Source organism: Stigmatopora nigra, chromosome 5 (assembly GCF_051989575.1).
Source record: "Stigmatopora nigra isolate UIUO_SnigA chromosome 5, RoL_Snig_1.1, whole genome shotgun sequence".
Lineage (NCBI taxonomy): Eukaryota > Metazoa > Chordata > Actinopteri > Syngnathiformes > Syngnathidae > Stigmatopora > Stigmatopora nigra.
Window position 1 is genome coordinate 266903 of NC_135512.1, and position 13995 is coordinate 280897.

General features: G+C 50.2%; 4 protein-coding genes across 8 annotated transcripts; 2 read left to right on the plus strand and 2 right to left on the minus strand.

The window, feature by feature from the left end:
• Positions 1-26: 26 nt before the first annotated feature.
• On the minus strand, positions 27-4755 carry vcam1b (vascular cell adhesion molecule 1b). 2 transcript variants are annotated; one of them, XM_077717990.1, is made up of 9 exons: positions 4612-4755; positions 3729-4022; positions 3276-3587; positions 2918-3181; positions 2552-2836; positions 2149-2457; positions 1806-2072; positions 1453-1713; positions 27-1388 (listed from the first exon to the last, which is right to left on the minus strand). In XM_077717990.1, exons 1-9 carry the CDS (start codon positions 4640-4642, stop codon positions 1204-1206), a joined length of 2208 nt encoding a protein of 735 aa, XP_077574116.1. In that variant the 5' UTR covers positions 4643-4755; the 3' UTR covers positions 27-1203. The 2 variants fall into 2 exon arrangements, with proteins under 2 accessions (XP_077574116.1, XP_077574117.1); XM_077717991.1 differs by lacking the exon at positions 27-1388 and having other exon boundaries at positions 1601-1736.
• A 243-nt stretch (positions 4756-4998) lies between these two features.
• ctns (cystinosin, lysosomal cystine transporter) lies at positions 4999-12025 on the minus strand. Of its 4 annotated transcripts, none has more exons than XM_077717998.1 (12): positions 11605-12025; positions 8695-8919; positions 7413-7468; positions 7258-7339; positions 6755-6845; positions 6588-6691; positions 6386-6487; positions 6222-6321; positions 6020-6139; positions 5603-5773; positions 5407-5524; positions 4999-5270 (listed from the first exon to the last, which is right to left on the minus strand). In XM_077717998.1, exons 2-12 carry the CDS (start codon positions 8805-8807, stop codon positions 5134-5136), a joined length of 1194 nt encoding a protein of 397 aa, XP_077574124.1. In that variant the 5' UTR covers positions 8808-8919; positions 11605-12025; the 3' UTR covers positions 4999-5133. The 4 variants fall into 4 exon arrangements, with proteins under 4 accessions (XP_077574124.1, XP_077574122.1, XP_077574123.1 ...); XM_077717996.1 differs by having other exon boundaries at positions 6386-6523; positions 11605-12021; XM_077717997.1 differs by lacking the exon at positions 11605-12025 and adding an exon at positions 9140-9298 and having other exon boundaries at positions 6386-6523.
• Positions 7823-9024, plus strand: mrpl55 (mitochondrial ribosomal protein L55). Its single transcript, XM_077718002.1, has 3 exons — positions 7823-7955; positions 8439-8601; positions 8786-9024. The coding sequence occupies exons 1-3, from the start codon at positions 7918-7920 to the stop codon at positions 8936-8938; spliced, it is 354 nt and encodes a 117-aa protein (XP_077574128.1). The 5' UTR covers positions 7823-7917; the 3' UTR covers positions 8939-9024.
• On the plus strand, positions 9219-11128 carry ndufa11 (NADH:ubiquinone oxidoreductase subunit A11). The gene is made up of 4 exons (XM_077718001.1): positions 9219-9384; positions 10437-10529; positions 10618-10740; positions 10938-11128. Exons 1-4 carry the CDS (start codon positions 9306-9308, stop codon positions 11048-11050), a joined length of 408 nt encoding a protein of 135 aa, XP_077574127.1. The 5' UTR covers positions 9219-9305; the 3' UTR covers positions 11051-11128.
• Positions 12026-13995: the final 1970 nt, after the last annotated feature.

Here is a 13995-nt window from a genome sequence, read left to right on the forward strand (position 1 = left end):
ATCGACGCCTGCATCCCTGCGACACCCTGTGGATAAAAGCGGCACAGCACGGAAAATGATTGAATCAATCAATGATTTATTTTGAAAAATGCTATTAAATTAGCACCATTACATAAATCATAGCTATTTTGTATAGCTAACAAAGAAATTCTTACAAATCAATAAAACTGAATACTTTTTGACAATAAATTCTTACAATACATGTGCTCTTTTGTTGAAATTTTTGGGAAGCTATTTTAGCAGAGCACTAGCTAATCAACACATGTTGACAGAACGCTCCCACGGTAACGAGTTGCGCGTTAACAGCGACGTGGACGGCTACTTCTGGGTGTTGGCGTCGCCTCGTTCAGTTGGCGAGGCAGCCCATCAACTCGGCTACAAGATGTCTTCCAATTTGCGTCCCATCTGGAGAGGGGAGAGAGAGGGAGGATCGGGGGGCGACGTGGAGCTTTTCTCCTCAGGAAGCCCCCAGCCGCCTCAAAACGCTGACACGCAGCACAAGCATTGTTCGTGAAATCCACCGGGGGTGAACAGGTCGTCCGATCTTCCCCGCAAACAAGCCGAAAACCCAGAGTGAACGGCACCGGCCGTTGCCGCGGAAACGGCAAGAGCTCTCGTTCCTTCTTGCTTTCCGGGACGGTCGCCACGGCGATGTCGGAGCGCCGCCGCATGACAACGAGGCGGGCACAAAGCGCCCTTTGACGGTGGCGTGCGTCCAATCTGTCCCAAAAGATTGGACGCCCGTCGCCGTCAAAGATCGTTTAGCGTCCGACCCGTCGTTATGCTGACCGCTCATTTTCAAATGGGTCGGCCATTATGAGGAACGCTCTGAAAAAGAACTATTTTCACATTTGTTATGTATAATAATGTTGGAACTATGAAACAAGTCCTAATCCCATCTTGGCACTGTAAAGGTCAAAGGTCAGAAAAGGAATTTCGTGAAAAAAAAGGAATTATTTTCACACTTGGGAGTAAATATTTGCAAAAATATAAACAGGCTGATTCCATTTTGTCATTACAGGGATCAAAGGTCAGCAAATGCCGTGGCTCAAATCGAGGTATTATTTTCAAGCTTTGATTTAGGGTGACGAGGTCAAAGGTCACAACTTGTCCCACTTTCAAAAAGATAGGCCAACAGGCCTTTGCTGTCAATTGGACGCCTCCTCTCTCCTTTTGGATTCTTGCTTCGCGCCAAGATGGACATCAGGTGGCGCTAGCGCTCATGGCGTGGTGTTCGGGTGCCGTCGGCGCCGTCGGCGCCAGCTGGTAAAAACCTTTCTTTTTGGACCTTCTCAGGCACTCCGAGAGCACGATGGCGGCACCGACCAACGCCAGCGAGCCCACCACGGCCGCCGCCGAGATGGAGGGCGGCGTCGCTGCGTCGGATTCTGGAGGACAGAAACAAAATGGACGTCGAGAGATCCGGAGAAGGTGGCGTAGAAGAGCACGAACCTGCCACGCTCAGGCGGAAATTGTGGAGCTGGTAGCCCAGGGCGTTGCTGGCGTTGACCCGGTAGAGGCCCGAATGGCGGGCCGTCACGCCGACCAATCGGAAGACGCCGTCGGCGGACGGGAGCTCCGTCCCGTCGGATGTGCGCGTGAGGAGGAATTCTGGCGGCGGAGAGCCCAGCGATTGGCAGCGCACCGTCACGTTCTGGCCGGCCCGCACCTTCCGCGACGGTAAGACTAGCACTGTGGTGTTTCTGGGTGGAGCTACGGACCATTTCAACGACGTACTTCAAACAAATATATGGACACTGAAAGAAGTATGACAAAAGAAAGAAGGCAGCGGTGCCACCTCTGACCTGTGACCAACATCCGGCTCGTGACCTCTTGCCACCCCAGCTCATTGGAGGCGTTGCACAGGTAGTGGGCGGAGTCCCGCAGTCGCGCCGCCGTCAGACTGTAGGAAAGCCAGGAGACGGCGGCCGAGCGCCGGAGCTCCGCCCCCTCCCTCCTCAGCACCAAGGTGGGCAGCGGAGCCCCGTCCGAACGGCAGGTGAGCGTCACCCGCCGCCCCTCGGCCACCTCCGGCGCCGGACTCGCCGAGAGACGCGTGTTCCTGGGGGGGTCTGGGACGGAGCGGGGCGGGGCTCAAGCGCCGGACGCTCCCGGGTCAAGGCGGCGGTTCGGGACTGACTGACTGACAGTGGACCTCCAGGAGAAGGCTGGACTTCCTGGAACGCCAGACGGCGCCGCTTTCCGTCAGGAGTCGGGCCTCGCAGTTCAGCGGCTCCCCTCCGGGCCGGGCGCGGTAGCGCAGGACGGCCGAGACGTTCCGCGGCGACGGAGACGGCGAGAAGGTCCGGACCGGCAGGCTGACGTTCCCGGAGGACCAGGAGAGGCGCAGTCGCTCGGTCGGGAAGACGTCCCGCACGTGGCAGCGGATGCGGATCTGGCGCCCCGCGGGCACCGCCCCGCCGTCCTCGGCCCGCACGACCGGATCCGACGGGAGGGCTAGAGGACGGAGCGTTTGGGAAGCCGTCGGTCAACGTGGCCCAAAACCGATCCAAAGTCAAGCGATAAAACAAGTCTCTTTTTGAAGACTTACAGTAAAGGACAACGGTCGCACCGTCGGTCCTGGTGACGTTCTGGCAGGTGACCCGGCACTCGTACCTCCCCCGGTCCCGCGGTCTTAAATCCCGCAGGAGGAGGTGGGATTCCGAGGCGGCCACGCGGACCCCGTCCGTCACCGGGACGCCGCCCTCGGCTTCCGTCCTGGTCCAGGCGAACGCCGCCGACGTGGGACAACCCCAAATGGTGCAGGTGAGGAGGGCTTGGGAGGACACGCTCGCCGGCGCCACCTGCGGACGCACCTCCACCCGCAGAGGATGAGCTGGAAAGAAGAACAAGGCAGGAATGGGCGTCTGTCCGCATTAGCGCGTTAGGGCGTTAGCACGTTAGCTGGCGCCCTTACCAGCCACCACCACTTGTCGCTCGGCGTGTTGACGCCCCAAAGCGTTGGCGGCGTCACAACGGTAGTGGGCGGAGTCTGGCCTTTGCGCCACCAGGCTATGGCTCAGGGAGAAGGCGGAGTCAGAGCTGGCGAGCACCGTTCCCTCCCGACTTATCGTCAGTCTGGGGGGCGGGTTTGCGTCCGAGCGGCAGGTGAAGGTGACGTGACCGCCTTCCACCACCTCTTGACCCGGCAGGAGCCACAGCGTGGTGTTGGCGGGCGGGGCTAAGGGGGGGAGCAGACGGCAGCTCTGGTCACATTCGTCACCCTCTCGGCCACGCCCAGCCCTCTTCCCATGGAAACGGACGGCGGCACTTACCCATCACGCCAATCTGGACCCGGCGGCTCTCTCGGACGAGGCGTTCGGCCGCCAGTCCCGGCAGTCTCAAGGTGGCCCTGCAGGTCAGGTTTTGTCCAGACTCCTCCCGGCGGGGCGCCCAGCTGAAATTGGCCCGGAGGAAGGTGGCCCCCGCCTCCCCCACGATGCCGCTCAGCACGCGGCCGCCCCTCAGCCAATCCAACGTGGACATCTCGGCGGGGTAGACGTCCCGGACGGTGCACGTCAGCGTGGCCTCCTCCCCCTCGCGGACCGGGTGGTCGTCGCCCGCCACCGCCGGGTCCGACGGGAGGGCTGGACGAGGACAAACCGGGGCGTCGAGGGGCGGGACGATCCACCAAAAAAAGGCAGGATGGGGCGGGACGATCCACCAAAAAAAGGCAGGATGGGGCGGGACGATCCACCAAAAAAAGGCAGGATGGGGCGGAGACTTACCGTAGACGCCGACGCTGGTCTTAGCGCTCTTGCGCTCGGCGCCGCAGGCCACCTGGCACACCAGTGGGCCCTCGTGTTCCCTCTCCACGGGGTCCAAGGTCAGCAGGGACACCCGGTCCAGCATTTGGACATGGCCCCGCAGAGGCCGGTCGTCCGGCGGCGTCCAGCGGATGGTCGGCGGGACGGCACACTCGTCCACCGAGCAGGAGAGCTGCCCACGCCGACCCAGTTCAAAAAGGGCTCGGGTGGGAGACACGTCCACTCGGAGGGCACCCACGTGGCACAACAGCGCAACTGCGGGCACAGATGTCAGCCAGTTAGCCTAGCCGCGCAGAATACTCAGAAAAGAACCATGCAGGGGCGGCCAGAACATTCAGAAAGGCCCCAGAAATTCCCACCAATGTCTCCTATTTGAAATGGATTGGACATCACCCAAAAAAATCAATGTTTTCCACCCTACAGCCCAGGTGGACCTTCCCAACAGTATTTTTGCCCTCCCACGTAATTGAATGGTGAGTCTAGCACCCCTTAACCGCATCAAAGAAGCTTGTTATGACTTGATTCGAATGACAATGCATGGGAACGTCATCGCCCCTACCAAGATGGCCAACCAAGGTTATTTACTAGGGGCCAACAAATGTTTCTTCACACTGAGTGGGGGAAGCTGGCCGGGTATAAACATGTCATTTACTCCCCGCCGCCCGCCCACGCCCGATGGCTTGGACATGTAGCGCCGTCAAAAAAATCTTTTTCTTTTCCTTTCTGCCAATAATAATTTTGTCAAGTACATTTTTCAAAGGATAAGAAGGAATGGAAAAATCCCCGATTCAGTGTCATTTACAAATGTAAACAAGAAGGCAAAATATAATTTAAAAAAAGTCACCTGAGAGAATGACGCAGACAAGACCAAGCATGACGATCTACGCGAGCGACCAGTCGAGGGATTGACGACGAGCGGGCTTTGTCCTGCTTGAAGAGCAACAAGAGCGTTTCAAGCGTTTGACACCGCCCCCTCCTTCTCATCATCATCATCGGTACAGTGGAGGAGGAAGAGGCCAAACGCGTCCCGTGGCGCCCTCTACCGGATGAGCACAGGAAGTGCGAACATTAGGTGGACGTTTTTTTTGATTGACGGCTCGACGGTGGTTTCTTGTTGACACTTTTCTCTAGAAAACATTTCTCATGTTCGAAAGAAATATACTGTTAACGGAAAAAAAACACCTTTTTTGTTAGGAATAGCCACTTTTTCTTTTAAGAATCCAGAAAAAAGTTCATTCCCATTACCGATTTTATTCATTTTTTTCATTGTATTTACAGAATGTGGGTGGTTACATACGTGCAGCAGGAAATAGAAAAATCAAGTCTTTCCGAGCCTTCAAGTGCCGTGAGGTCAGCGGGCGGGGCTTCATCGGCACTGCCCGATCTGACGGTAAGGCGAGCGGTACAGGCAGTAATGCTGAACCACAAAGAGCACGTCGAAGCAAACCGAGAAGAGACCCAAGCCGAATTTGGTGGGGTCGCCGAAGATCAGCTGCCACTCGTCTGCCAAAAAAATTAAAAGAAAGAAAAACAACTCAAATCAAAAAGGGGACCACAATTTGGACATCCCGCGCCAACATCGATGGAGTTTGACATAATCACACGAGGATCTTTTGGGTCTTTTCAATGAGTAAATTACCGTTGTTGTAGGAATCCAAGATCATCTGCGCGATGCTGAGCAGGCCGCCGATGAAGTCCAGCAACACGGTTCCGATGCTCCACCCCTCCGTGCTCTTGCGCTGGTAGTTCATGAAGGCCTGGTGGCGTCCGATCGTGTCACACGTGCCGGGAACGGCCGAGCGGGCGGGCCGGCCGGCCGGCCGAGCGGGACTCACCTGAGGCACGTATTTGACCAGCGTGACGGCCAGTTTGATGTAGGAGAAGTAGTAGAGGTAGTCCAACCAGTCGATATGTTTCAAGATGGCCAACAACAAGGTGACGCTGGCAAAGGACCACCCAATCAGGAGCAGGAGGCGGGCCGTCCACGACACCTTCTGACCGCCCCTCTGCGGCGACCAAAAAAACCTGTTAGCCGGAAAAACGCTTCGAGGAGGAGACGGGGTGAGAGTACAAGAAGAAAAATGTCACCGTCGGCGGCCATCTTGGGGCAGTGAAAAATCTGTTTTTTTTCTTCACTAAAATAGTTGGCAAAATCTTCATGTATTTGTGCTTCTATTTTATAATAATATGTATTGATTGGGTCTTGTAACAAAGGTTTATCATATCAAAGCAGGTAGAGCGGCGCAACCCACCTCGTAGACGGCAGCCTGCCCCACGTAAACCACGCAGAGCAGGAGAGCGTGCAGGCTGAAAAAGACGTCGTTGGCCTTGACGGGGTTGATGCCGCTGGGGTGGCGCCGCAGGTACTCCTCCTGCCGAGGGCAGGCTTCGGGGTCAGCCCCAACGCTAACCGACGACACGGTCGGAGGGCGGCGCCGACGCCACGGGACTCACCTTGATACTGCTCACCCAGAAGAGTCCCACATTGAAGACGCTGTAGGCCAGGAAGCCGGTCAGGTTGAGCGCCAGGAAGTCAAAGTTGAGGCCCACCACGCTAGAGACAAAGCAGGCGTCCTCAGACCGGACGCCGGGAGAGCGCGGGGCGCACCTCCAGTCACCTTTTGCGACACCAGTTTTCCCACACTTGTGGGTAGAAGGACACGGACCAGGCCAGGAAGTAGATCCACCCCACCGTCTGGCTCAGCACCTCCAACGCGTCGCTGCGGACCACCAGGAAATGGAGACGGGACGCCGGTCTGCAAGGCGCCGTGGTCAAACGCTCCACCGTGGATGGGATGTCTCGCCCCTTCGGTCACTCACCCGCCGCCTTCCGTGGCGTTGCTCAGCAGGTACGTCGTCACCTGTCCGGCGGCGCGGGCCTTGGCCGAAAAGCTCAGCGACGTGGCACGGGGGAGCAGCGTCACCTGAAGGCCAGCGTCACCACGTCACGTCCCGGCGGTCCTCGCCGTCCCGTCTTGGCGTCTCACCTGCTCGGGCAAATCGATGATCTCCGAGAAGTTGGCCTTGGAGCTGTAGGTGATGTTCAGGTGGATCACCAGCGGCTGTTCCAGGGCCCCGCTGGGAACAAACACGCTTTACCATTAGCCTTGCGCCAATAGCGATAACATGGGTTAAACAAAAAGAAATGAATGAAACGTTTGACACTCGCAGAGAAGTTTGCATTTCCTCATATCTTTACTATTCGATTCGTAGGATGATCCAGAAAGAGGACTACATCTCCCATAATGCCCATCGGCAAAATTGCAATGATTCCATGACAAGGTCTTCCCCATTTTTTCTATTTTTTACATTTTTCTTGTTATAATACGCAAACATACATTGAGTTGTTTCACGGAAAACATTTTATCTTCAATCGGAGTTATTTTTTTTAGCTGTTTTTGTTGTTGTTTGTGCTGAAAGAACTTGTTTTTTTCCTATTTTGGAGACGCCTTTCCCATATGGCCAAGCTAGTTTTGGCCTAGGTTCTTACCTGGAGGTGATGACAACGTTGGCAATGGACTTTTCTTGAATGGTCACCTCCACCGGGCCAGAAAGAGACACCCGCGACTCCGCTTCAAGAGATCAGACGATAAACCTCACGCACATTGACAACAAACATTGTATTCGTCTCTAACGCTAAGTCACCTGCTATGTTGGCCAGCTGCCACAACAGCAGCACCCGGGAGAGCCACATCTTGTCACTACAAAAGACGAATACAACAAGAAGAGTATTCTAAATGCCACATAGCCAACACGTATTCCACATTCAAAGGATGTAACAAACTTAAAGAAATTCCGATCAAGTCCAAATTGCTTGGAATGATGGCGCGTTAGATTTAACGGACGCCGCTCGGTTCCCTAAACGCACCAGCAAGTAAATATCGTTAGCATACACGGTCGCGTTGAAAAAAAACTTCGAAATTGGACTTTAATTCGTAAACAATTGGCGTTTAAGAGTGAAGCGCGCTTGGACTTACCGAAGAGTAGGTGTGCCGTGAATTTATGCCGCTCACATGACAAGTTGTTATTAAAAAAGCAGGAACTTATGCAGGTTCCGTCTTTTACTCCGGGAGAGCGACGGTGATGTCGACTTCCTGTTTGGTGGTTTAACATCCGGGTTACGTCACTAGCAGCTAGCATAGCTGAGAACATGTCGCTAATAAACAATACAGGACGCTTACTTTCCCGGTAAGGTGACTTTGGTTACTTTAACGGTGTTACGTTATACTTTTTTTGGTTTATTAAAATGTATAAAGAGTCACCGGACGCCGTCGTTAAAGTTAGTTTTCTGCACATTGCTTTACAGTATTATTTGTGAGGCAACTGATGCACTTATAATTCGTATGAAAAGCGCTACTAATATTGACTTAATCTTATGTGACTAGTACTTTGGTTTGAATTGTACTGTGCCTCGCTGCAGTTTATATTCTAAACATTGATTTTATCCCATGTTATACTTTTATTTGTTTAGGGGAATAACCCGTTTGTGAGAAAAAATAAAATGTATACCCAATTTCGAGCGATTTTGTTTCGGCAAATATTTTTTGTAATTTTTTCCTATAGTTTTTTTAAAGAAATTTCTTATTACAAAAGTAAATTGTAATTTTCTTTTAATGTATTTTTTTCTCAAATGTATGACCACATTGTGATTTTTTTTTTCTTTTTTTACAGGTTTTTCTGGAGGCAGACAGTGTCCAATCGCCTCAACTCCAACAAGACGTCGGTGGTGCGCTGCAGTCGGCAGAAATACGAACGCCTATACCCGGTTTTAATGTTGAGACCCGACGGCTCCACCGTCAACATCCGCTACAAAGAACCCCGGCGCATCCTCGTGGTGACCGCTATCTTGTCTAATTTCCATGGTTTAACCCTATCACACGCGACCTGTCGAGGCTGCTCTTTAACTTGAACATATCAAGAAACTTACCGCGACCATTCTTCCATTTCAGCGTCTTTGGTCAATAATGAGACGCGTCTCAGATGACCTCCCTTCGAACTTGTTCTTTTTTCCCCCACAGATGCCAGTGGATCCTTCCACATTGTCGGAGGAGGAGCGTCGACGTCGTCAGAAAAAGCGTGAAGTCAAGAAGACGGTGAAGGAGGCCACGGTCCACTATGACGACGACTTCAAGGTGGACAAGTACAGACAATTCTGGAACAAGAACAAATAATAACATGCTGTGTTAACAAATATGGCGACTGGTTTATTTATGTGTGTGTGTGTGTGTGTACGTGGACATTAAACAATACTTCCAAACTTTTTGGGCATTTTGTGTACATTGAAATCTGTTTTACCAGATGGAGGGTTCTTAATATTATTTTAATAATCTAAAGTTATTGTGTGCTTGAAGTAAAAAGCCTTGAAAGCAGACCTTATTCACGTTTTGACACTCAAGGGCGGCCAATGGGTGGTTTAAGTTCCGCTCCCGTGCAGTAGAGGACGCACGCGTGCAGGTTACCGCGACAAGTTGTTTTCTTTGACGAGAGTTAGCGGCGTTCCGGTGACAGCTAGCTTGTTTGTCCTTGCTAGCTTGAGCCATGGGCTACTGGGACATCCCCGAGGGCACAAGCTGCGTGCATAAAACATGGATAACCACCAAACTGGCTACGACTTTAGGTGAATATTACACACGGGCGACATTTGACGTTAAACGCTTGAAAGTTATGGTTAGGAAGCCGCGGGCATCTAATTATACGCAGCTAAAGCTAACTGTTAGCCGGAAGCTTCACGAGCAACTATTCCGAATAGGGTACGTAGCCATAAATAAATATCCACACGTGTAATTATTGTTGGTTGTTTTAGACGTTTAATTTAAGTAGTGGACGTACTAAAATGTTTTTTTTTGTTTAGCTTGAGGTAGTAAATTTTGCGTCATTTTTGATGGAGCTCTTTGTACTTTTTCCAACTACGAAAGATTTAAACTTGTATATTACGTTTTGAAAAGAAATAATTAAAATTGATATGTTGTTTTTTGAGAACTACATACTTTTTTCGTCATGAAACCTTTAATGCCATCATTTAGATTTAACGAATTTATTTCAAAATCATTGGGGGAAATTCTTAAAATGAAAATAATGATCTTAAAATACATACAAAATAAACTGGAAAAAAATGCAACAATAAAAGAAACATGTATTTGAGTTGGATGGGATAATTACTTGCAATTAAACACTTTCCTACCATTGTATTAAAATGATTAACGTATCAGGAATAATTTACTACTTCATTTTGTTTGTTTATGTTTCACCAACGATGAACGGATGAAAAAATGGAAAGCGTTTGTTCTATAAATAATAAGCCGAATCATTTTTTTTTTTTTGGAACGCATATCAAACGCTTCACTTTTAATTTGGCGTTTCTTGTGTAAACGCCACTTTACGAAGGCCACCACTTAGCAAACTAGAAAAAGTGGCAAAACAAATACTAACAACTTTTTTTTTAAATAATAGAATTTAAATTGGAAAACTAACAAGTATTCTCTTTGTTACTATTTGCTTTTTCTAAACCCAAGAAAAAAAAATGTGAATACGTATTTTTGAAATGTATTGTTACTTGATTTAATATCTTGTCATGAATAGATCATCCAAAACAGGAATGTGATCTATTTTGCTATTACACAATGATATTTAACGCAAGAAATTGGTTTGGCTTGGTTTGTCTGTTGTCAGGCCTGGTGGGCTCGGCCTATCACCTGGTGGCGTTCCAGCCTGACACGGCCTTGGAAGCGTTGCAGCGAGCCGGCAACGCCACCTTGACCATGGGTACGTCCTTCCGTACGTCCGTACGTACCCCGAAGGAACGCGGCGGGTTGCCGGTGCCCGGCTAATAACATACGTCTTCTCCCCACAGCCGCCATGGGCGCCATCTTCGGCATGACCACCTGCCTGACGGCTCAGGCCCGCGAGGCTCCGGACGAGCCCATCAACTATTTTGTGGGCGGCTGCGCTTCCGGCATCTTCTTGGGCGCCAAGAGTGAGTGGACGAACGGCAGGGGGCGCTAGCGTGGTGACGACTGAACTAAATTGGGCTTGAAATGAAATAAATGCGAATTGAGATCAAATAGACGGGAAGGTCTTTGGCAGAAAGTCATCCAAAATGTACAGGAAAGAGCTTGAAAGTCCCTTTAATGTACAGGAAGTGACACGTGTGTGTGTGTGTTTTGGGCGCAGCTCACAGCGCCGCCACCGGGACGTCGGCGTGCCTGGCGCTGGGAACGCTGGGTTTCTTCGGCAAAGTGGCCAAAATGGAGAATTGGCGACTGGTGGGACCCCCGGAAATGTGACCCACCCCCTCAACGTCCAAACTTGTGTAAATGATGTCAGAAAATAATAAAGTTGTGTTGTAAAAAAGGATAAAAAATGGTCGAACTTTGTCGCCAAACGAGTCGAGCCGCCGCTGTGCCCACTGGGAGACCACGCCCACCCCGGCGGATGGCGTCATCGCCACGGTCAATCTATCACGGAGGTCATCACGGATACGCAGCAGAAGAACGCCACGGGAACCTGTCCGCCGTTATGGAAGGTGAGTGGAGGTGCACCTCACATTTTTGGGGTGTTTGGTGTTTACACGCCAAATTATTTTATCAAATCGGTCGGCGTTAAAGTGAATAGAGGCCAGTTATGACTTTTTAAAAAAATCTAATATCAATCCAATGACTTTTACGGGTTGGTAGCCCCTACCAACAAAAAAATAAAACATTTGGACAACGTCGGCGGCCGGATTAAAAAGCCGTATGTGGCCCACGGGCCGTAATTTGCCCATCCCTGCGCTAACCACTCTCCCGTTAACAGTACATACGAAACATACACAAAAAGAAGCATGAAAGTATTAACATACCTTTTAATGAGCGCATCCTGATCAGCCATTTTAAAGATGGAAACCCGGTGCTAATCTTGTGGAATTTCTCAGAACAGATCTCGTTCACGTGTTTATCACTCAATTGGGGTCTGAGTCCATGATCACTGATCTGGGGTCTGTGCTATGCTTTGTTAGTGTTCGGCACACTCAAAGTTAGCTCTCACACGCACACGTGTGTACCTAGAGCCAATTAACAGCATTATCTGGATGTTTGGAACTTTGGCTGCACTTGATAAAACGCCTTAGTAGATAAAACATAAAGCCACGGACCGGATTTTAGTCAAAAGAGTCGTATTTAGGCGTCCATTCCTTGTTCAAGACCGGCAATCGCTCGTCGACTTTTGTTTTCTTTGACATACATAGCCACAGGTGGCTTCTGATTTGAGCAGTAGAAGAAGAGCAGTGGTGATAGGAAATGGCTCTCTCAAGTCATTGTGCCATCTTATGTTGAAATGCGGTCATTGCAATTCCAAATGAAATGAACGCAATCATGTCGTAGTTCTACAACAAAACTTGATTCGGTCGCAAGTGGCATTGCCGGCCTCCCTGGGGCACAAAGTCTCCACCAGGGCCAACCGGAGCCAGGTCTTCAAACCCACGCCGGGGATGTACTAAAAAGACAACCAAACACTTCCAAATTGAACATTTAAAAGCCGTTCTTGAGCGGACTGGCCTCACCCCGATGGTGACATGGGACACTTCCATCAGGACATAATAATGGCGGCGTCAGCCATGGCGGCGTCAGCCATGGCGGTCGGCCGTGGCGCGCAGCGTGGCCTCCCAGGCCACCTCCCGCGCCTCCTCCAAGGCCGTGGGGTCGTCCAGAGGTAACGGCCCGGGCGGGACACTCGGGGCAAATGTGGGCCAGCGCCTTGTTATCGGGGTCTGGCAAACACCAAAGATAATCCAGCCTAATCCAAAAGGATTCAACGGCTCATCGTAAAAAAATAAAAACCTGGCCAAATGACCCTGGCTCAGCCATCTTGGGAGGGGCAACGTTCAACAGATTTATTTGGAAACCCATTTGGTTAGTTATTTGAGCCACACACACACACACACACACACACACACACACACACACACACACACACACACACACACACACACACACACGTATCAATGATTCATTGCAAAAGACATCCAATTCATTTCAAGTGGGGGGGTTGGCCCACTTTTGGTGCTTTATATGACCTCAACAAGCAGCATTTTCACATTTATCAATAATTCAAGATTTGGCACACAAATAAAATAAAAATCTACATTGATTTGAAAAAAATATTGAATTGATTGTCATTTTAAACTTCCATTCCATGACCAATCATTTAGTTACCGTGTAATTGAAAGCTTTGAATCCACATTTAAAGGTTTGCATTACCAAACGGCAAAACCCCAATCAAATCTCAACCATCATCCAAAATGGATGGAGCTACATGTCCAATCTGCTCGAGATGAGAGATCCGGAGGTAAAACATACCACCGGCTCATATTTGCTGCTTAGAATGGCGTCCAGCCTGAATTTGAAGCCGTGGCGGTGTCGTTTGTTGACGTGTCGGACGGCCAAATCGGCCGCCGCGGCCACGTCGTCCCGTTGACGGGTCGGCATCATCACCCCCGCGGACGTCACCGCCAAATAAAACGTGAGCACAAATGGGCTAAACGCCATCTGAATGTAAGTGGAGCAGCTAGCTAGTGACGACGGGGCGCTTTAAGACGCTGAGCGCACTTGTGGGCTAATTGGCGATGGGCGTGGCTTGTGCGCATGAATTTTTCTTTTGTCCAGAGATGAATTGGAGTTTCCTTTTTTCATACTAAAACATAACAATGAGTATTTCTTGGGTATTTTGTGGATTTTCTGGGGGTTGGTGAAAGTTAAACACGCAGATTTGTCAAATAGTATTGAATCGTCCTCTTTGCTGTTTGCCAAAATACAAAAGTCCACCGGGGGCGGGCTTTTCTTGTAAAAATGTCACATTGGAAAATAAAAAATAGGCTCTTATCTACTTTGTAAGTACGCCAATAAAATTCAAAAAGATCAAATGACCTCAAACTGAACTTGATAAAAGAGGCTTTACGTTTATAGAGCCCAAAGCTTGAAACTTACCTTTTATGGCTCTATTTTAAAAGGTGACCTATTCTACACAAAATCAACAAAAAAAGGGCCCGGTCGGTCGGTGTGGCTTTCAAAAGCCTCAGGAAATAACCTCAAAGTCCGCAATAGATGATCCCAAAAGTCTATAGGAAGTCACCAAAAAACAAGAGGATGATAAAAATTCCACCAAAATCCACAGAAATGGACACAAAAGCAAAAAAAAGGTTGAAAAGTGAGCAGAATGGACAGCAAGTGACTTGTAAATCTCCCCAAAATCGATC